Raw genomic sequence first — 21,944 nt, forward strand, 5'->3', positions numbered from 1 at the left:
TGCACAAGCCAGGTATAGTGGTGTGCACCTGAAATTCCAGCCTCTCAGGAGGCCGAGGCGGGAAGATTGTGAGTTCAAAGCCAGCCTCAGCAACTCAGTGAGGCCCTAAGTAACTCAGTGAGACCCTGTCTCTGAAATAAAATATAAAAAAGGGCTGGGGATGTGGATCAGTGGTTAAGCACCCCTGGGTTTAATCCCTGGTACCAAAACAAAAAACAAAAAACCCTGCACGAATCTTAGGGGTTTTAACTTCGGTGAGCTGTGTGAAGGACAACAGATGACCAATGCTGATTTCAATAGGGTCTGATTTTTCTTTCTTCTAAGCAGCTCTCCATATTCCTGAGGACAAAAAGTAACATCAAGCAAAACGCTGCCTTAGATTGGGTGTCTGGGCAGCAGACGGGGAGAGGCATCAGAGCAGGGCAGAGGTGCTGACCCATTCCGAGGTGTGGTGGCTTACCCAAGGACCCAGAGAGTGATTACCAGTGTAAGACGCAGGGCCAAAAAAGCCCATGTGCTCTGGGTCCACCCTGTCCAGACGGCCTCCCTTAGAATACAGGGGACATGCAAATGAGATTTACACTGAGATTAGGGTTTGGCATGAAAAGTTCAAATTCCCAGCTGGGTGTGTGCCCGTGAGTCCAGCAACTCCAGAGGCTGAGGCAGGCGGATCGAAAGTTCAAAGCCAGCCTCAGCAACTTGAGCGAGGCCCTAAGCAACTTAGTGAGACCCCTATCTCAAAATAAAAAATGGAAAGGGCTGTGGGATGTGGCTGAGTGGTTAAGTGTCCCTGGGTTCAACCGCTGGTACGTTAAAAAAAAAAAAAAAAAAAAAAAAAAAAATCAAACTCCCTGCTTTCTTCTCTCCCCAAAAGCAAAATGATACTGAAGTCTCCATAAGTGTCTGACTGTGACCCAGGAAGTCTAGAGAAGAAGCAGGTCATAAACAGAGGGCTGCGCACGGCACGGAGGAGGAGGAAACAGGCCACTGGCTGGCTACTTTTCACTTAACTTTTCTAATATATATATATGTATGTATATTTTTAGTTACAGATGGACACAATGTGTGTGTTTATTTATTTTCATGTGGTGCTGAGGATCGACCCCAGGGCCTCACCCGTGCTAGGGAAGCGCTCTACCACTGGGCCTGACCCCAGCCCCTCGCCTAACCTTCGACAGGCTTGGAAAGGACGGATGAGGCCCTCTCCATCTCATCTCAGCTTGGGAGCAAAACAGCATCCCTGCTACTTCCTGGGAAAGAGCAAGGAGAAGCCTGCACCAGAAATAAGTGGCCCATGAGTCATTAGGTGGCGACCGCCTGTCCGTAAGTCATGCTTCTCTGCTCTGTCAGGTCGAAGCGGCGCGTGGCCTCAGCTGGGGGAGACTCCAGCCGCCTGTTAGTCATCGTCCTGGCGCTGTGAGGACAGGGCGTGTAATTATCCCTCAGCCTTGGGCTGGCTCGACAGCGACTTCGCTCCGAGCCGGGGCTCCACCTGACAAGCCCCATCCTGCAGCCCGCCCCTCGCGGTGACTCACGCCACCGCAGAAGCTGCCTCTGCCCGACTTCCTCTTGTTTTCTCCTCCTTCAGTTTGTGACCTGAAGATGATTCTTAGTAAGGACTGATTTTTTTCTTTTCCAGAAAAACAGGATGAAAAGGGAAAGTCTCGGGAAGAAAAAGAAAGCAGGAGCAGGAACAAGATGGCAGGACACTGCTGAGGCGGTAACAAAGGAGAGGAGGACGGAGAGGAAACCGCCCCCGCCAAAGAACCGCCCTCAGCCCAGGACGCGGAGGGCGGGAAGACGGTGATGCAGGACCTCCCACCCTCCCAGCTTCACCACCGTCACCCCACTCTCCAGAGGGAGGCCTGAAGAGCCAGGAGGGGTGAAGGGACACCCAGCCCCCAGAGTCGGTGCTCTGGGTTTCCGGTCGGTCCCCCCGCTCCAGAGTCCTTGCCTTTCATGATGCTCTGCTTCCCAAAACTGCATACTCCACATTTAATACAGAAAAGACACCTCGTCCACATTTGCACGCAAACACACAACCCCAGAGGCCACCCAACCCTAGCCCAGGTCTCACCTTGAGAAGCCACCGTGGTAGCAGCAATCCCCACGTGTCTGGGCCCTGCTGGCTCACAACTCAGCACCCCATCCCCTCACCTCAGTTTGCTTCCGTCCAGACACACACTTGGCCAAGGGGAATCAGCGCCATGGACGGAGCAGGGGCAGCTACAGACTAGCAAGGAAAGACAAGAGCAAGACCTCCTCCCGCTGCCCTCCCATCAAATGCGACCTTCCCTGCTTGCCAGGATGCGCTCTCTGCTCCAGACTGCTCTCCCGGCAGCTGCCTGCACAGGGGGTGCCCTGCTGGTTCTCCAGGCCTTCGGACACTTCCAGCTCACTGTTCCCTCACTCTAGTCCCTCCCCAGCTCCCTGCACTGGGATTGGGGGTTATTCTCTTTCTTTTTTGCATTTTGATAAATGATTGATACCTCAACCCTGGTGCAGAATGTATAGTGATCCTTGACACAGTAGGATGGGACTCCCGGTTTCCTCTACGTGCCAACCCATCCGCCACACCCAGCAAAGGGGTGGCATCTGCCTGGCACATCAAGGTCAGACCCAGAAGAATAGGACATGAATACCTTGGACATAGGAAGGTGGAAAAAACAAAGCCAGGTAGCCACAACAAAAATGCCCTTCAGAGTCCAGTGAAAACCCAGCACAGACTCCTCAAGCAGGCCCACCAGCCTGCCACCAAGTCTCTTCAAAAGAGCATGGCAGAAGGGTGCACCTGAGGACCAGGCGCAAAACTCAGCCCGACGCTATTCCTTGTCAAGCCCGTGTCCTCCCAGCCCTTCTCCACAAGAGGTGGAGCCTGCAGGACGTAGTCACGGCCTCCACGGCTGAGGAGGCAGACCTCACACAGTCATCGTCCAGTTAAGCTCATCAGGTCATGACAGCGTACCGGAGGAGGATTCCCTAAAGGGCAGGCCTCGTCCTCACGCAGGAGCCAAGGACCCCATTCTTACGGCCTTGGCTTCCAAGTCTTTTCATCCCTTGGGGCAGTTCGGGATGACGTGACCACTAACACTAACTCCAGGAAGCCTGGGTGGCAGCTAAGACACTGAAGTCACGCAGATGGACTCATTTCGGTGACATTCTTTAGCATGTTTATCTGACACTGAAGCCCCCGGATGAAGTGGTCATTGGTTGAGTAGAGCGGGAAGGCACTCAAAAACGTGTGCACCTGGACACATGGGGGGATGGCTAACAGCTGGGTAACTGGCCCAGGTCAACAGTGGCAAATCCCGGTGCGCAAATTCAGGTTTCCAACCATCAACTCAAGATTTCTCCCCAGGACACTACTGTCTGCAAGAAAAGGCTGCCAGGGCTTAAATCGTCACGCGAGACGGTCATGCTACTGGAGGACATACACCCCGATCATCTTTCAGCAGCAGAGCATTTGCTCTGAGAATACTCCCCCATCCATTCCAATAGGAATTAGGTCAAATAACTTGCATTCAGAAGCAGGTACGTTTAGATTAAGAGACTAAAGATGATGATATTAATCTAAGATGGGAAGTCATGAGGAAAGACTACCATCATAAATTGTGCTTTAGTTTGCCCTTCTAATGAGAAACATCTTACATCCCATGAAATAATGCAGGAAACTCAAAGAAAGGTGTATGCTTGGAAGTGCTGGAAAACCAACCATGTAAGTCCAGTAATCTTTTCCCATTCCTGTAGCTGCTTAGATATGCAAGCACTTCCAAGCAAGTCATGTAAAAGCCTGAAAAGGTTGAGCTACGTGGGTGGCAGGAGTTAAATATTAAATGCAAGTTATGTTCACACTGTGTACAAAAAACCTAACGTTAGTGTGCATTCTTTTCTTCTACCTTGAAAAAACAAACAGGACAAAATATATCTTAAACATGATTAACTTGCAAAGAGCACAACACATGGTTGTCATGCTGTATATCTCCAGATTCTCAATTCTCTGTTCTATCAACACAACGCCTACAAACTGCAAAAATAATCACTGCCAAAGCTACACGAGGTGATTACATAAATTTCCTCTAACAAAGCTGCAAAATTATTTAATCGGGAAGAACTAAATTAAAAAGTCTGCTTACCTTGTAGAAAACGGGTTTCATCTTTGCAGATTTTCTTTGACAGCATTAAGCCCAATACAAGTGTGTGCTATGCTCCCAGATTTTACAAGCAGAAAAGTCTTTGCTACATGTGAATTCTCCCTTTCTCTCTTTTCAGACACATTTTACAGAGCTAATATTTTCATAGGCTTTTCTGATACCTGTCTCTGACTAAACTATTTCAGAGATCAAGTCACAGACTTAAGAACGAAAAAGGGAAAAGTCGACGATGCCACAGAACTAGTAGTGTGCAAAGAAAGTTCTCGTCCCCTCAGCCATCCAGAGAGCTTAGAGAGGACAGCCAGAATCCCCTGCGGAAAGAAAACAGTATCTTCTCATCTGCATAATAACCTGAGACATTTTTAGAGTGAAATCAACTTTCGATGGAGAAAATCGTGCAAGCATATGTCCACGTTCAGATCAAAAGCTACATCCATGGAAATCCACACCCTCAATTACTTACCTGCTGCACATAAAGAGAGAAGTTCAAAGGAGACTGCTCCCTCTGGGAGAGGGGATCACATCCAAGTCAGCTGCAGAGAGAGGCGAGAAGCGCACGTCCTCTCTCGCCTCATCCCCAGGCAATGAAATGAATCAGTCCCAAACTGCTCCTCCCAGTCATCTCCGGGGACTCCGCGCCACTGCCTCTTCCTCCAAGGCTCACGCCTTCCCCTCGAGCCCCACCCCACCCGGGAGCCTGCCTGCTTGGAGAGGCACCAGGTTACGGCAGACGTGGAGACGGCAGAACCACCCTGTGCTACGTCTTCAGAACCAGCCAAGGGCAGGACTCGGAGCGCCAGCGGCACTTCCACGGCGACTGCCTAACGCACCTTGAATTCCCACGACAGACCCCAAACTCTGCCAATCCCTGGCCTGAAGAGAGGCTGTTTATTCATTTAGCTCCCAACTATGACAATAGCGCATGCTGACTGCTAACAATACTGGGGGGAAAACATCCCCCACACTGGAGAGGCTGACAGGGTCACACAAAGAGCGGTGACAGTAATAGGCACCCTTAAGGAGAAAGAAGGCAATCAATTATGAACCATTTGCAGAAATTGCCGGGCTGTCAAAAGCCCGGGTACAGCTGTGCTTCATCAAGCCGGGCTTCGTTTGATTTTCAATGGAAATTATTCCTTATTCTCGAGTCTAGAGTACTTGTTAGTAAAATATCCCAAATGGCCCAGGTTCAACCAGAGTCTAATCTGAAAAGAAGTTAATGACCCCAAGACGACCCAGGAGCAGTCGAGGTCTTCTCCCTAAAGAGGACCCCCCTCCTTGTGGAGGACACGGCCTGGGGGCTCCCTGAGGGATCCACTCCTCACACACTGGGCACTGGGACCTCCCCGCCACCATTCGAAACAGAAGAGGACTGCTTTCAGACACTACCTGATGTTTCCAGGAGGTTAGAAAAGTATCGATCAAGAATTTTTTTGTCATTAAATTTAAAACTTTTCATTCATATCCATCTCAATTATTATTTGTGACATTTGATTCTGAACACATGAACACAGCAACCACCCAGCATTTCCCTATTATTTCAAAAAAAATGTACTGAAGTCCATTATTAAGTGTAGACACCTTCTTATTTGAAAATACCGGAAGGGGATTACTATAAACGTGAGAGGAATTTAGCAGCAAATGATTAACCTACTCACACAAGCCAAGCATCCCTAATCTAAAAATCCAACATCCAAACGCTGCATAAAGTCACCTCCAGCAGCTAGGTGTATAAGGCATACATGAAACAAATGAATTTCACATTTAGAATTGGGTCCCGGCCCCAAGATACCACGAACACATAATGCAAATGTTTCAAAATTTGAAAAAATCTGAAGTCCAAATTCTTTTGGTGTCTGGAATTCTGGATACGGGATAGTTGATTGGTATTCTCTTGCAATAGCTTCTTTCTCCGGAGTTCTTCGGTGTGTATACATGCATGCATGAATGCGTGTACTTGCATCCTCCCTTCACCATGAGTAACAATGGAAATCAAAGCTCAGATCACCCCAATTCCAACCTGACCTGCGGCTTTCACTGCTCTAACTGATGCTCCAAGGTTGACTGTATAGCAGCTCCATCCTTGCAGTCACTGACATAGAATAGTTGGAAATGGCCTTAACGTGCTAACTTTCCATATATCTATTTTACTGAATCTTAAAATACAATAAATTTGGGGTGGGGAATGAATTTTCGTTCTTAAGAACTTCATGTGTAACTCAAGCAGATTATCACAGAGAGAAAGCCATTATCCCTGATGGCGCTAAGTGATTTCCCCCGACTGCCACGCTGTGCCCGTGCCTCCGGGCACACTTGCTTTACCTAGAGCAGCTCACTTTGTGGGTGTTTCAGGAATGTTTGCTTTCTTAAAAAAAATCCAGATAGACATTTATCTATTTGATGCTGGAGGAACAACTGCATCATTAAAAATCTTGATGAATATGTGCTATGATACTGGGTTTCTAAAAGCAAATAACCCACCAGAGACAGAACAGGAATAAGACCAAACACGCTGATGGACTTCAGTTTAGGAAGAGAAACTGCATCCTGGGGCCATGAGCAGAGCAGTGAAGGCCCCTGAGGAGCTGGCAGGGAAGGGTAGGGAGCCATGGGAGGAGGCAGATGGGGAACAGAGTAAAGGGGAGGGAAGAGAGGAAGGGGGAGGCTGAGACCAGGGGTGACTCTGAAGGTGCAGGCTCTCACCCGATGGCCCTTCACAGTGGACCTCACATCCACAAAGGGTGTAGCACAAGGCTCAGCCATGTGGAGACTGCCACCAAGGGACTGGCTCCTGCTGTTGGTCTAAACTCAAATGGCATACGGCCCCACTCTTTTATTTAAATACCTTTGTTGTGATGGTTTAGATGTGATGTGTCCCCCCAAAAGCTCTGGTGTGGAATGTTCAGAGGTGAGACGACTGGATGGTGAGAGCTGCAACCTAACCAGTTCATCCGAGTGTGAGTGGGCCGACTGGATGGTAACTGCGGGCAGGTGGGCATGGCTACAGGCGGTGGGTCACTGGAGTGCACGTGGTAGGAGGGCTCACCTTACCTGTGGCCAGTCCCTTTCCCTCCCTCTCTCTGCTTCCTGGCCACCATGAACACCCAGGCAGGTCTCCTCCACCACAGCCTTCCTCCATGATGTTCTGCCTCACCTTGGACTAAACCTCTGAGACTGTGAGCCAGAATGAACTTTTCCTCCTCTAAGTTGCTCTTATCAGGTATTTTGATCATGGTGACGTAAAGCCAACTAACATACCTGTCATTGCTTATATTTCTTCCATTCGTATTTTATATTTAAGAGAAAAGCAAGGAACACAAAAGAGTTATAATTTCAAAATTGAGACTGGATTTTAAAGTACATCACGTCAGACCATTTCTGCAAGGAGCCAACTACGAGCAGTTAAACATGCAGGAAAAGAAGGGCATCTAACAAGAGCCACTGAGGATGTCGAAAAAACTGGACCCCCAGTCCATGGCCGATGGGTGTAGGAGGGTGCAGCACTGTGGGGACCAGCTGGGTACTCCTCAGAGCTTGGCAGGAGGACTGTGGATGGAGCAACCCCTTCCCTGGTGCATACCCGAAATGATGGAAGACAAAAGCAAGCAGTTCAGCAGACGTGTGTGCCCCCGCGAACGCTAGCCAAACAGCAGCACCAACCCAAGCACCTACCAGCAGATGAATGGGCAAACGAAGTGTGACCTACACAAGCAAGGGGATAGATATCGTTCAGTCTCAATAAGGAACGGAAATCTGACCCAGGTGACAAGACGGGTGAACTCAGATGACGTGCAAAGTGTCAGGACAAAAGGAAAATATCCTATCATTCCACTAATCTATGAGGGACCTGGAATTAGCAAATGAGAGAAGGTATAACAGAGGCTACCAAGGGGACAGGGTAAGAGGAGAAGGAGAATCACTCTTTGTGGGGCAGAGTTTCTGTGTGAAGTAAGAGATGGACGATGGAGATGGTTGCAAAACAGTGTGAATGTGCTTGAGGCCACTGAAGTGTAGGCTTGAAAATGTTGATGATGACACATTTCACGTTATGTAATTTCTACCAAAACAACAAAATGAGAGCATTTCAAAAATGGCTTATCTTTGGTCCCCGACCCCAGCCAAAAAAAAAAAAACGCAGAAAGGAACAGAAGAGTAATTTAACACGACTTTCAGAACACCTGAACTTAGGACTTCCTTGTCAAAACAGCGAAGTAAAACTGTCCTCAGGTAGGAATGTGGCTGTTTGCTGCTCACGTTAATGGCACGCCAGAAGTCCTGTCTAAAGTCGATGGTGCCCATTAATACTTAACTTCAAAAAAATAAAGAGGAAACATATTCTTTAAGGGAAAGAAAACGTGTGGACCGGGACAGGACGGGTCTGTCTCCCTCTCCCACCCCAAGTGGAGGGGGCGCTCACCACCCGCCTGGCTCTCGGTTGCGATGGGGCGGCTTACCCTGAAGGTCTGCTCCATCTTCTCCCTGTGGGGCGCCTGGTCCAGAGTGCCATCTGTCTGACTCCTCTTCAGACCAGTGGTGACGTCAGGAACATTGCTGAAATCTGCAGGGGAAAAGGGACAAGGACACACGTGACTTTGGCCACCTACAGAGAGCAGAATGGCCCAGAAGAGAGAGCCAGGAAAGACCACTGCCCACACGTAGAGCGCAGCAGACGGCCGCCTCAACCAGCCTGAGGTCTCGGTGTGCACACAGCTGGCCCTCGGGGACGGAGCTGGGCTCCCACTGGCTGAGGAAGCCACGTCTTCTGCTTGTTTTGGTCAAAGGAGCCCAATCAAAATAATGGCTTAACACCCATGTCCCCCTTGCCATGGCTGTGCAAACTGTACTTCAACAAGCTCGGATGGTACGTAGTTTTTTTGGACAAAGAATCAAACAGCAAGACCTTTTTTGGTATGGCCCTATTTTTGGCTAAGTGAGGGTAAAATTACCAGAAATCTCTTAGAAAACTAATGATGTCACATCACAGACACTGCAATCCATAACTTGCTCACTTGCAAGTATGATTCTTTTTCAGGCATCAACCATGAATTTGTCCGAGATTGAAAATATCAGAACACATCCTGTTGACTAACTCTGAGAGGAAAGGTGAAGGGGTAATTAGCGGTAGGTAGAGCACATGGCTTTCCAGGTGACAGCTACACAAACCCAGCGCTCCCCGGTTCTCAAGTTCACGAATTCAAGAGAGATGGAAAGACCGGCTGCTACCAGAACACACGGGCTCTCCTTCCAGTGCTGGCGTGTGACGGACACTCCCTCAGTCAGGTGAAGCCAGGGGTCTCGGGCTCCAGGCAGCTACAGCAAGGAGCCAGTCTGTCCCAGCTGGTGGAGCTCAAAAGGCAGGGGCAAACTTGTAGACAAAGGAACTGTCTACATGCCGGGGCAGGGAGGGCGGTCTCTGGAAGACCTTAGGAAGCCCTGAGAGCCCTGGGCGGTGGACGACAGAGGGGCAGGCATGCTGGTACCCGATCCACAACGACACTACCGATCACTCTACAGGCACTTACTTATGAGATGGGGGTGGGGGTGTCCAGGATACATCTCCATCAGCTACAAAATTCTGCACCTCCAGTTTCTTCTTCCCTTCCCCTCTTCCAACACCCTGATCCCACCCATAAAAAGACCAGATAATCCAAGTCACACCTGAGTGATGTCAGCTGTAGGGCTAAGTTGGTCTCGATGAGGCCGAGCTGATCCCAAGGCTGGAGCAGTCCCGGCCTCCCAGTCTCAAAGCCACAGCTCAGAGGCAGTCCCCCACTGCGAGCAGACTCCTGGGGGTAGCTGAGGCCCCCCACAAAGGGACCAGCCAGAGCTCCTCTACTGCAGCCACCAAGCTCTCCTAGGAGACCCGCTAGACCCTCCCAGGAAAGCGCCTCTCTCCCGCCATCCATGCAACACACACTTTTGAGCCCTACCTATTTTCCAGGCACTGTGGCAGGTGCCCAGGACACAAAAGTAAGTAAACATTCCCCCAGTCTGCTTCTGGCCAGGGGTGGGGCAGGGCGGGAGCGTGCCGGCATCACAGGTGACATGAGCCGTCCCGCAGGGCTGAGTGGGGACGCTGGGCAGGGAAGCCACCCTCCCCGGGCCTTAGAAGACCTCACAAAAAAGAGACTCGTGAATGCAGGCTTGACATCTGAGGGGCTCTGTCTGGAAGGTGAAGACGAGGAGGGAGAGGGGGAAGGGGCTCCAGGAGTGGACCAGCTGACGGCGCAAGAGCGGCCCCAGGAGCTCCGTGTGGCTGCAGCGGCGGGTCGGTCGGGCAGGGAGGGCAGGCGCCCTGGACTGCGAGACCTTGCAGACAGGCCGGAAAGTCACAGGAACGCTGCAGGCACGAGGCACAAGGACCCAATGAACATGGAACAGAATAGTAGCCAGAAAGCGAGTGGCAGCAGAGTCTGAGGAGGCAGACGCCATGAGTCTCCTCTTTGTCACCTATTAGGTGACCCGGAGAAGAGAGGTCTTGAGGGAGATGCCTGGGTTTGCGTCTTGGGTGACTGGGTAGAGGGGAACCGGAAGGGGCAGGAATGGGGATGATAAACTCGGCATTGCTCCCACCTCCCAGAGGGAGAGAGTAGTCAGTGGTCAGGCCCAGAAAGGCCTTCACAGGTGCGGGTCTGGAGGCCGTCGGAGCACAGCCGATGATGAAGCTGGGGGTGACGGAACCCACCAGAGAGCACATCCAGAGCCACGGCGGGGCCAAGGACAGCACCTGGAAACACCAAGGCAACAGGGGGCAGGAGAGGAGCAGCCCTGAAGGAGCCACCTGTCTTCACAGGGAGTGTGAGGAAGTCAGGACACCGTGAGGCCACAGAAGCCACACGGCTGGGAAGCGCATTACCTAGTAATGGAACCAAATCTGCACTGTGGCTGCTTCACCTTATAAAGAAGGAGCTTTGGTATTTCCAGAGAAGCCCAGGAAACATGACGCAGTCCCCACCCGCACTCATTCATGAGGAAGATTCCAATGGCGCCCACTGACTCGCCAACAGGCACCAAAGGCTGGAGGTACCCAGGTGCACTTCATGGCGAGTCCCATGAAGAGTCAGACCCGGTAAGGGCACAGGAGCTTGGGAGCCTGCAGTGCCAGATGGACGCTAGGGAAAATAGCACTGGAGATGTCACGGCGGGTGCCAGGCAAACTCTGAGTCATTCACCCGATTTATTCCCCAAACTTGGAACTAAAATGTGGGAAACTCCCTAAGCCAGTGTTTCTTACAGAGAGAGACTTATTCACTTTCTGAACCCATGTTTCAGGTAAGCAGGACAAAAGGAGGGACATTTACCTGGCAACAGATATGAGACCCTTCCTGTCAGACTCTGCGGCCCCAGGACAAAGGCTTAGCTACAACCCACAAGGCTCCCCCAACCCCTTCACCGCCCTCAGCTTCAGGGAGCTTTGCTGGACAGAATGGCCGCAGGAACCAATTTCCAGGACCCAAGAGGAAAAGGCAGCTCTGGACAGTTTCTGATATCTGCCAAGATAGAAAATCTCAGAGCTAGCCCGCCGCCCAAATTCCACAGAGGCAGAATGTATCCGAGCATATGCAGAGTCCCTGTGGTAACCAGCAACATGCCAGAGCTGTCCCACAGATTGACAGGGCACAGGGAGAGGCAAACTCAACAGTGCTGCCCACCCGGCTCCAAGAGTCTACACTTCACCAGAACCTGCATTCCTGCAAAAGGAGCAGGCCTGGGTCTTCTTTCTAGAGGAGAAATAAGGAAAAAGTACATTCTGGAAGGATGGAAGACTAGCTATAAAAAGGGCGTAAGCTGGTAAGATCCGAACGCTTACTTACAACACTGATTTAAACAGGCATCCTGTCCTGAAGCGAGATGCCTGCACAGCCCCACGTACATTCCACCCACGTCCTGAGCAGGGCTGCTAACGGGTAAATATATCCTACCAAAAACCGGCTTCCACCTGGCAGGGCCTTCTCATCAGGATGCACGTACTCTGACGTGTTTCCAGGGCTCTTCATTCCTTGGGGACAACATGAAGCATTTGCTTCCTGCCCACCCTGCACTCAGCATCATAAAGTACCAGTGTCCAGACACTTCTTTGTATTTATACAAACATAAATTTATTTATATACAACTGTAAATAAATTTAAAAGAAGAGAAAATTAAGCAAGCGGTAAACTCGAGAGAACTATTTCAATCTGCTAGATATATCTTTTATGGTTTGAATGTGAAGTGTCCCCCAAAAGCTCATGTGTGAGACAATGCAGGAATGTTTAGAGGAGAAATGATTGGATTGTAAGAGCTTTAACCCAACCAGTGAATTAATTCCCTGACAGGATTAACTGAGTAGTAACTGAAGGTGGGTAGAGTGTGGCTGGAGGAGGTGGGTCACTTGGGGTGTGCCTTTGGGGTATATATTTTGTACCTGGTGGGTAGAGTCCCTCTCTCTCTGATTCCTGATCATCATGTGAGCTGCTTCCCTCAGCCACACCCTTCCGCCATGATGTTCTGCTTCACCTCAAGCCCTGAGGAATGGAGCCAGCTGTCCATGGACTAAGACCTCTGAAACCTTGAGCCCTCGAATAAACTTTTCCTCCTCTACAATTGTTCTGGTCAGGCCTTTTAGTCAGAGCAGTGAAAAAATATCCAAAAAAATATCCTTTGTCTTTCCCATCTTACTCCTTGTGAAAATTAAGTTTGGAGTGAAGTCCTACATTTGGAAAATCAACATTTAACATGGCCAATGAGAGCTTCTATTTGGTAGCTGAGTGAGCAGAGCCCCAGCACCCCGGCTTATAGGATTGACTCCCCATGTTGACCCCCACCCATTGGATTCATCAATTCCCCCACTGGTGCTGGGCACTGAGCATCCACCAGGTGCTAGGTCAGGTGCCACAATGAGCCCAGGCCTACCCATCTTTCTCCTAATCAATCAATACTTTGAGGAGATGGATGACAGACAGGCAAGCTATCAGGGAGAGCAAGCTCTGCACTTCCATGCAGACACCTCAGGGGAAACATGAGGCTTTAGGTGTGAGACACCTGGTAATTCAGTTTCTTCTTGATCTGTGCTCCATTAGTGCCACTGTCCACCAAAGCTGGCAACCCCAAATCCTTTACAATTAAAGGGCAAAACCCATGTTAAACTAGCATCCTGGGTACCAACTTAAAAATAGAATCATCAAGAAATGCTAAAGTTAAGGTCGCCTCACCCACGCAGCTCGTAATCTTGAATTCAAAGTCACACAGGTGCATCACCTTCAATCCAGTGGAGCGCAGCTATTGTGCAAGATGCAGCCTTGCCGCTTATTCCGCCTGCCAGGTAAGAAGCGGCGGTGTACTCCAGGCTACCTCCACAGGCACGGGCAGTTCCCTGGGAAGGGTGGCACGGGGACGCCCGGGAGAGGGTGTGGTTGCAGCGGTTGCCCGCTGACACCGACCTGCACCCGAGCTGTGCACCACAGCTGTCGCGTGTGGTCCACCTAGCTGACGCCATCCCAGGAGCCCAGTCTTGCTGTGCCTCCTCCCTACTCAACTAGGTGGCGAGAGAACAGGCATAAAAGTGCTTCCAGCCCCTGGACACCACCGGGGGGGCTGCCAGCTGACCCCAGGCATGTCAGGAAGGGTGAGGGTCCTCTGCCACAGCAGCAGCCAGGACCCGTCTCCTGAGGACAGGCACCTGGCTCAAGGATTCCGGCCGAAAGCCTGAGAACACCTCCTGCATCCCTGACCAGCAGTTATAAGAGAAATTGAGGTGATCAAACTCTGTACCAAGACAGGAGATGCAAAATGACAGAATATTGGGGGTGCAGTTGGACTTTTTGGAGATTAAGGATCCTAGTTGCTATGATGTGACCGTGACCCCCAGAACTTGTGTTGAAGAGTCAGGGTCAGACTCCCCTAGGATTAGGCTGCAGGCGGGATGACAGCAGGGACACCGGCACAGCACTGTCCCCAGGGGCAGTGCTGGGAGATGGGGCCTAATGAGGGACTCAGGTCACCAGATCAGTGCCACCGTACGAGGGGCTCTGGGGGGTGGGATCACCTACTGCCTGTGAGGATGCAGAGCGCAGGCACCGTCTGGATCAGAATCGCCAGACCCGCCAGTGCCTCAGCGTGGGACTTCCCAGCTCCAGAACTGCAAGCCGGGGAGTTCTGCTCAGCGACTACCCCACCCGAGGTGTTCTGTTATAGAAGCACAAGGGGCAGACAGGAGCCGCGGCGTTAGGAACAGCTCTGCCTCCATCTGTGACCTGAGAATCCCTGGCACAGAGGGAAAGAATGAGGCAGGAGAGCGGGAATTACACCCAGGGTCTCATGCATGCTATGCACAAGCTCTACCACTGCACTACACCCCGAACCCCAGGAGCTGTTTTCACAGTGTTTTTCCACGTTTCAAGGTATGTATTATAGCACACTCTCTGTCCATACTATCAGATCCAAAACCCCCTTTTTGATACTATATGCTTACACTCCCCTGAAATAAAAATCATATTTAATATAATCTACCTCCACGTATTTTCATTAAAAAAATACACACAAAATAAAATGCTGTCCTAGCAGTAACGAAGGGAGAAAAATAAATGGAAAGTAGTTTCTAATTTTGTAAAATACGTGTTTCCGTGTGCAAAGGGTGGGCACAACCTCTCCAGAACCTGTGTGGAAGCTGTGGAGAACCACAGCCAGAGTCACAGACAACCCACAGCCAGGGGTCCGGGATGCCACCTTCAGGACTCAATTTTCCAAAAAGGGGAAAACTTTGGGCAAAGTTCCGAACAAAACAAAGGGCCCGCGTGCCTTCCTCGTTGGTCTGTGGCACTCCTGGAAACCAAAGTGCGCTCCGGCAGTGGGGGCAGCTAGTTCTTGGCTCAGATCATTATGAACATGTATCCCCAAACCAGACCCACAAACTCCCAAGATGTCACAGAGTTGGCAGGGCCACCTTCTCTGGGACCGGCCTCTCCCTCTCCCCATGGTCAGGACCTCAACTTTTTTCTCTGGGAGAGTCGAGTGGCATCAGAGAATGCAAAGTGCACCAAAAGCGCCCAGCTGAGAGCTGCAATCACCGAACGTTAGGCTCCTCGCCCCGCAAGCAAGAGCAAATGTGCTCACTACGACCATTAAAAATACCACACCCAGAGAAGCACCACGGCATGTTCACCCGCAGATCTCATCTGAGGCCCAAACTATTTCTCAATGATTAAATCATCAATCCTGAGAACCCCCTCTGATGTGAAAATTAGGATCCTCTTCCATAAAGAAGGTGGAAACAATTTTTAAATAATATCAGAGAAGCTCAAAGTGAAGTCTAAATGATTTAAGCTTTCAACTACACAATCCACTGTGGCATTAGAGTCGTGCATTGGTGACTTTAATACTTACATTCTACCATGTACTCACATTCAGATAACATAGTTTGAATTCTGCTCTTAATCTATTTGATTTTTCAATTTCTCAGAATTTCCACTGGGCAATTCCACGAATGAACAGCTTGTAGAGAATCAAAGAACTTTAGATCAGAAAAGAAACCTAAATTATTCTATCCAATTTCTTCCTTCCTTTAAATACAAATGCAACTTTAAGAGAAGATAAATATTTTGGTAAATCAAAGCCCAGTGGAGGAACATCAGCATTTTCTAAATATAAATTTAAACTTTTTGTTCAGTTCTCCAAGCTTCACCCATTGCTACAAAACTCTGCATAAATGCTCACAACATGCTTACAGTACAAAGAGCACACTGAACAGTGAGTTCCTTTGCAAAGAGGCTTAGAGTCTCCCAATTTTTAAATTTAAATGTGCAAACTTGGTGTGGCAATGCTTATTTTTAACTAATACCAATTTCCCTGAATTTTATTCATACTCTTACTTTAAATGCAGTGGTTTGTGACATCTTTCACTAACAACATTTGCTGTGCTCTATCATGTAGGCAAATATCACTCATTATCAGTCGGTAAGACAAAATGAAATAAATTTGTTTAAATGAAATAGTGGAAATAATAGATGGACTGTTCTGTGAAAGAAAAACAACTGAGTTGGCCACAAAATTAATCAAGTCCTAAACTGCATTATTAACCAAAAGATCACCAGTTAAAAATTACATACCTCTAATATAGATAAAAATCAATCTGTTTGACCCTTATCTAGGACTCTTCATTATTCTTTTTCTTGAGGCTAAGAAACTCAAAGCAGCAGACTGCATGTCACTGTCAAGTTTGCAGAGAAGTAAATTCTATCATCGCATAAATACCGTACCAGGAAAAAAATGTAAATTTCATAAATCTCTCAAGTCCACTTAACCTGAGGTCACAATCCAATCGATGATGTTCTTGACAAAGCCAGCTCAATTTTGGTGATAAAGAGAAGCAAATGCCAGTAGAAAATGTTTCCTAATAATAGGCTGCCACGATTTGATTCACTGTCTCGTGATAAATACCCTTAGAGTCTAAAGAGGAGCCGAAGCGTGGCAGGGTCAGAATGCACCTCCCTGCTGACTGCAGCATGCAGCTCCTCTGCGGACCGTGGCAGAAGGCTCTGGAAAACACTCTCATCCTCCTTCTGCAGACAGCTCTGACTGTGACCCAGGTAGAGTACGCAGTCCAAAAGAGGAGAGCCTCCCACTTTACCTCACCAGGGTCCCCAGTGACAAATACGAAGCCCAGGATAAAGGAGATCTTCCACCAAGGTTTTGGTACAACCCGAGGCTGACACTCCCAGACATGGGAGAGTCACCAAACGCCATGCTTATTACATTCAGGGGTGTATGACAGACAACACTGTATTTCAGACACTTAAAGAATTTTAATAACGTGGAGTGTCGGTATAACTCTTATGAATAACTTAACTCAGAATTCTATTCAAAGATCCAAGGAAAAAAAAAAGCAGAAAAAAAGTACGCATGAATTATGAGAATGTTGAGAATGTTGCTAAGGAAAAGGAAAGCCCCAGCAAGGCTGGTCCTCAGTGAGTGCTACTGTCTACTCAGGCTGTAAGACAGAGGCAGGAAGTACGAATTCATGCTACAACCTGTATGGGCAAGAAAACATCACTCCAAGTGAAAGAAATCAGACGTAACAGGCCACCTATTGTACAACTCCATTTATAGTAAACGTCTAGAATTGGCTGATCCATAGAGGAGATGTGTGGCTACCAGAAGCTAGGGGGACAGGTCATTCTTCCAAAGCCAGGTACAGTGGCACACACCTGTAATCCCAGCTTCTCAGGAGGCCGAGGCAGGAGGATCACAAGTTGGAGTCCAGCCTGGGTAACTGGGTGAGGCCCTGTCATAAAAATAAAAGGGCTGGGAATGTAGCTCAGTGGCAGAACACTTGCCTAGCATGTGTGAGACTCTCAGTACAAATCCCAGTGACAGACAGACAGTCACACACACTGATCAAGAATAAAGACAGTGAAAGTATTACGACAAGCAACTGATCTTTCACCAAATGACCACGAGGCAGGCAGTTCCTATTCACCACCCCCAGGCCCCAGACAAAAACCGCGATGAGAAGACAAGGGCCATCGTCAGTTCAGCTAAATCTAAATTTGCTTTACTAAAGGGCAAATTATGAGTGGGTTTTACTCTGTGGATTAATAGAGAAATCCTTAAAAGGGGGGAAAAAAAAACAAGGTTAAAGTCCAGACATGTCCCCATGTGGAGGGAAAAGTCAGGTGACACGGGAGTAACCTTACCCGAGACTGACTGTGACCTTCTCCAAGCTCCCAGTGACTTCCGCGTCTCTGCCTTGATTTACCCAGCTGTGAGAGTGAAATGATAATAACACATCTCTGCTCTATCGGGGTGAAGCAAGGGGTAATTAGTGCTCCTAAGGCTCCGTGGAATCTCTCTAGTGAGACAGCCTGCTATTATTCCAGGCCCTAACAAACACCTTCCCACAGCAGTCAAGACCTGACTATTTAAAGAGGTAATGAGATGCCTGCGAACTGAAATGGGAGTCTTCACAAACTTTCTTAAGAAATGCACCTTCCTGAAGTCATTAAATTGTTATTTTAATCGTATGAAATAAATGAATTTTAGAGAAAGGAAAATAAAAGACTGAACTGTCCTGTCCAGTCCCTTGTTAGGAATTGAAGCAAGAGATATCAGTCACCGGCCCCAGCTCACACAGAACCAACCCAGGGACAAGAGTCCAGACACGCCTCCTCTGGACCCAGCCTTTTACACTGAAAATGCATCTATCGGTTCTGACCTACCCTGGTGACACGCAAGTTCCTGTTCCCTTTTAGTTGTGGTTTTTAGTTTATCTACATCACAGACACCAATCAACCCACTACAATTGCAAACGGGGCGGATGTGGGATGCCGGCTGGGCTTCGCAGGCTGCCAGCATGGAGTAACTCTTCGGAGCAAAGCGTCTGGTTCCCAGCCCAGCACAGCCAAAGGCCAGCTCAGAGTCCCCTCCGTGTGCTGCAAGCGGAGACCTCAGTTGTGACCCTGCAGCAGATGGAAGAAGAGCCGGGAAGTCTCTAGTGCGCACCGTGGATTCTGCTCATGCCCACAGACTGCTCTCAGCGAAGCCCCAACCCACGGCAAGCATCCCAACACCTTCCTTTCGCTCAGTGGCTACTTACTCAACATCTGCCATTGACCAAGAGCTGCGAGAGCCGCCTGTCTCAGGCATCTCTGCCTTCTACCAAGTCCCTGTGTTCCGGGGATTTTCAGGAGCAGGTAAATCCGCAAGGCAACAGGTGCTAACTTCAGGGTGCTCAGAGCTCAAAACGGGGAGAGCCCAGGACTCTCCAGCGCCACCTGCAGGCAGCCCCTGCCTCTCACAGAACACAGTCCTAAAAGACTGGTGCAGACCTGAGCAGAGATTCTGCAAAATCCCACTCCTGGGATCCTCAGAGTGTTCTGAAGTTTCTACCACATCTCACCTTTACACACACCTTCCCACATCTTCGTCTCCTTTCCCAGCTCAGGCAAATAGACCTCTGCAAGGTCAACTGACATCTGAAGGCTCGTTAGCCAATGCCTGATTACTGGCATTCAAGGTCATGGGTATTAAACTTAGGCTTTTTATCAACATTTATAACCCCCTTCTCCCCTCATTTTTATGAAATAATGATGATTAATGAAAAGACACCTAAAAGTCATAGACGCCTGACATGGTCATTCATCCAATTACATGAAATTTGGAATTCAAGTCACAGCTGGCAGTTCAGGAGAGAACAGTGTGTTGGAAAGTTAAGTGACATCATGGACAATAACGTGTCCTTGCATTTGGCAGTTTACAAGTGCTTCGCTGGAAACTCCAGGTTCAACAGTCAGTCCCCGGGGAGACCTGTACAAGGAGGGTCCTTCTGTTGCTCCAGAAACTCTCTGGAGAGCATCTTCTTTTTCTCCAAGCCAGAGCCCTGGCAGAAGGGCTCAATAATTTTACTAACAATTTCACATGCCTATTTCCAAAGGAATTTTCCTAGAGCTACCAAGAAGTAACAAAACTGGGTAACTTGAACTTTGTCACATTTTCTCATTTTATGTTAAAGAGGCTAATGACTCCCCCAGAAAAGGATTTGTAAATGGGTAACTTACAAATGATCAGAGCTGATTACTGTAGCATCAGAAATAGATGTATAAGATGCAACAGTTCCTCACTGAATGGCCTGAAAGGAACTGATGTCCTACAACTGTATTTCAAAAGGTTATTGATTTTTTTCCTCCTACATACAAATGTGTTTGCTTTACATGAGGAGTGAAAATCTTTAAAGTAGGAAGTTGTCACTCAATCCTCCTTTCTCTTTACGTTGCTAATTTTGATCGATTCTGTGGGATTTTTACAGATGGATTTTCACTACAAGCCATTGCAAGATCATCTTGGAGGCAGGAGATATGCAACAGAGACTTAGCCCAGTGTCCCAGTGTCCTGGCCAGTCTTCTCAGGGACTCTCCATTGTCCCTCGGGCTGGACAGCTTGGCTTCCAGATGTCCCGGGGCTCCATCCTCCACCTCCTCAGGCCTCTGCTCCATGCCCTGGGCTCTCCTGAGTTCTGCTGGATGTACAGCGGCACCCTGCCCGCCCCAGCTCCTGTTCGGCCTGCCTGCTCTAACTTTGCCATTCCACTCACTCCCGGTGAACATCCTGTGTAATTGGATTGTGCTCTGCCCACCCTCTATTTCCTGCACTGCAATGGGAGAAGACTTTTCTAACCTGCTGTGTTCACTGTACCTCTCCAACAACAGTCCCTGCCACACCATAACCTGTGGGAAGCCATCCTTACTAGCAGAATCAGACAGTTCCCTGTCTAGATTCCCTACGAGAATGACTCCCCTAACTCCCCCTATCCTGTCCATCACAGAATCTCCTCCCAGTCCTGGTCCCCTTTACCTGTGTGTTATAGATAAAGGAGAGTTGGGAGACTCCATGTTGTCATAAGAGGCCAGAGCTGGTACGGCCAGACCCGTCACGCCCCTCTCATTTAAAAAGAGTACTGGCTCTTGTGTGTTATTGAGTAGATAAGTCTTTGGGTAATAGATTGTAAAACAGCCAACATCATCCTCTGGCAGTTAACCCTTTTCTCATCCACACGAGACGTGGCTGAGAGACCCTCACCATAACCAGTCACTAAACAGCTGTTAAATGAACACATGAAAGAAAAGTTAAGAAGAGAAAACTATTTTTTCCAGAGACCACGTTTCTCAGCTGGGCCTGAGGGTGCTCTCTGCAGGCAATGCACACCTACGGTGGGGGTGGGGGCTGCTTCCTGGACCTAACCGAAGGCCTTGAGTTTGGAATGAAGTACAAGAGTTCATTTCCCAATTTTGAGGTAATTTTTTTTTTTTCAAATTATTTATACCACATATTAAACCTCAAGGCACAAAGAGTTGATGCCCTTCTTGGTCACAAGTGTGACTTTCTACACTTTAAACAACCACTGCTGGGAGACAGCATAAGTGTTCAGGTACCGCGAGGGAGGGAGTGGGACGCCAATGGTGGAGTGGCCCCGCGGCCTCTTTTCCACGTCCCGAGCCCTATTATTTCCGTATCCTTTATTCACTGATTCAAATGTTCAAGCACACATTTATTGAGTGCTCTGCTTACGTGCTGGGGATTTATGGATGCTCGAAGAGTACCTGCTGAGGGAGGCCAAGTCCCCCTGCCGACCCCGGAATCTGGTGGAGGGCGGCCAGGGCCCCGGCCACACAGGCCCCACCTCCCACCCCATCCCAGGCCTGCGGCGCTCTCAGTGTGGTCGGAGCAGCTCCTGCGCCCTTCCCAGCACGGGCAGAGGGGCCTGTCTTGCTCGAGTGTGACCAGACCGCTCTGGAGGGAACTCGGGCTTGCCCTAGACTCTCACCTGCTTCTCTGCCTGACGTCCCACTTCCTCCTCCCGCTTCCCCTTGGCACCAGACCCTCCAACGATCTCACACTCTGCCCCACAGCCAGGCTCCCAGCCCCCTGCCCACTTCCCTCCTCCTCTGCCCCTTCATGCTTCAGAGTCCAGCATAAAGGAGACCCTCCCTCACAGTGGCCCTGACCATGTCCACGTGAGCTTTCTGCCCCTGGTGTTGCTGCTGCCTGAAGATACAGCAGCCCTTCTCGAAGCGTGCTCGGTAGCACCCTGGGGTCACTGAGACCCTTTTGAGGAATGTCCAAGTTCAAAATTACTCTCAGAATGGTATTAAGCATCACTTGCCCTTTTCTCCAAGGTCATCTGCACAGATGGTGCAATGCACTGGTGGGCGACTCTCATGGTGGCTTAGCACATGTCAAGGCAGGGACTTTACACTGTACCAGGAGCCACTGCATTCTTCTCCGTCACACTCTCAGGTCGAGAAGCACGCCATTGCAATTTGG

At 49.3% G+C, this 21,944-nt stretch overlaps 1 protein-coding gene across 1 annotated transcript in view; it reads right to left on the reverse strand.

Moving 5' to 3' along the window:
- The window catches only part of Tiam2 (TIAM Rac1 associated GEF 2), a 218,392-nt gene that overhangs the window by 28,125 nt on the left and 168,323 nt on the right, over positions 1-21,944 (reverse strand). Inside the window, 1 exon segment of the mRNA XM_047557396.1 lies at positions 8,606-8,709. Coding sequence (XP_047413352.1) covers positions 8,606-8,709 — 104 coding nt within the window.

The sequence above is a fragment of the Sciurus carolinensis genome, chromosome 7 (genome assembly GCF_902686445.1).
Source record: "Sciurus carolinensis chromosome 7, mSciCar1.2, whole genome shotgun sequence".
Lineage (NCBI taxonomy): Eukaryota > Metazoa > Chordata > Mammalia > Rodentia > Sciuridae > Sciurus > Sciurus carolinensis.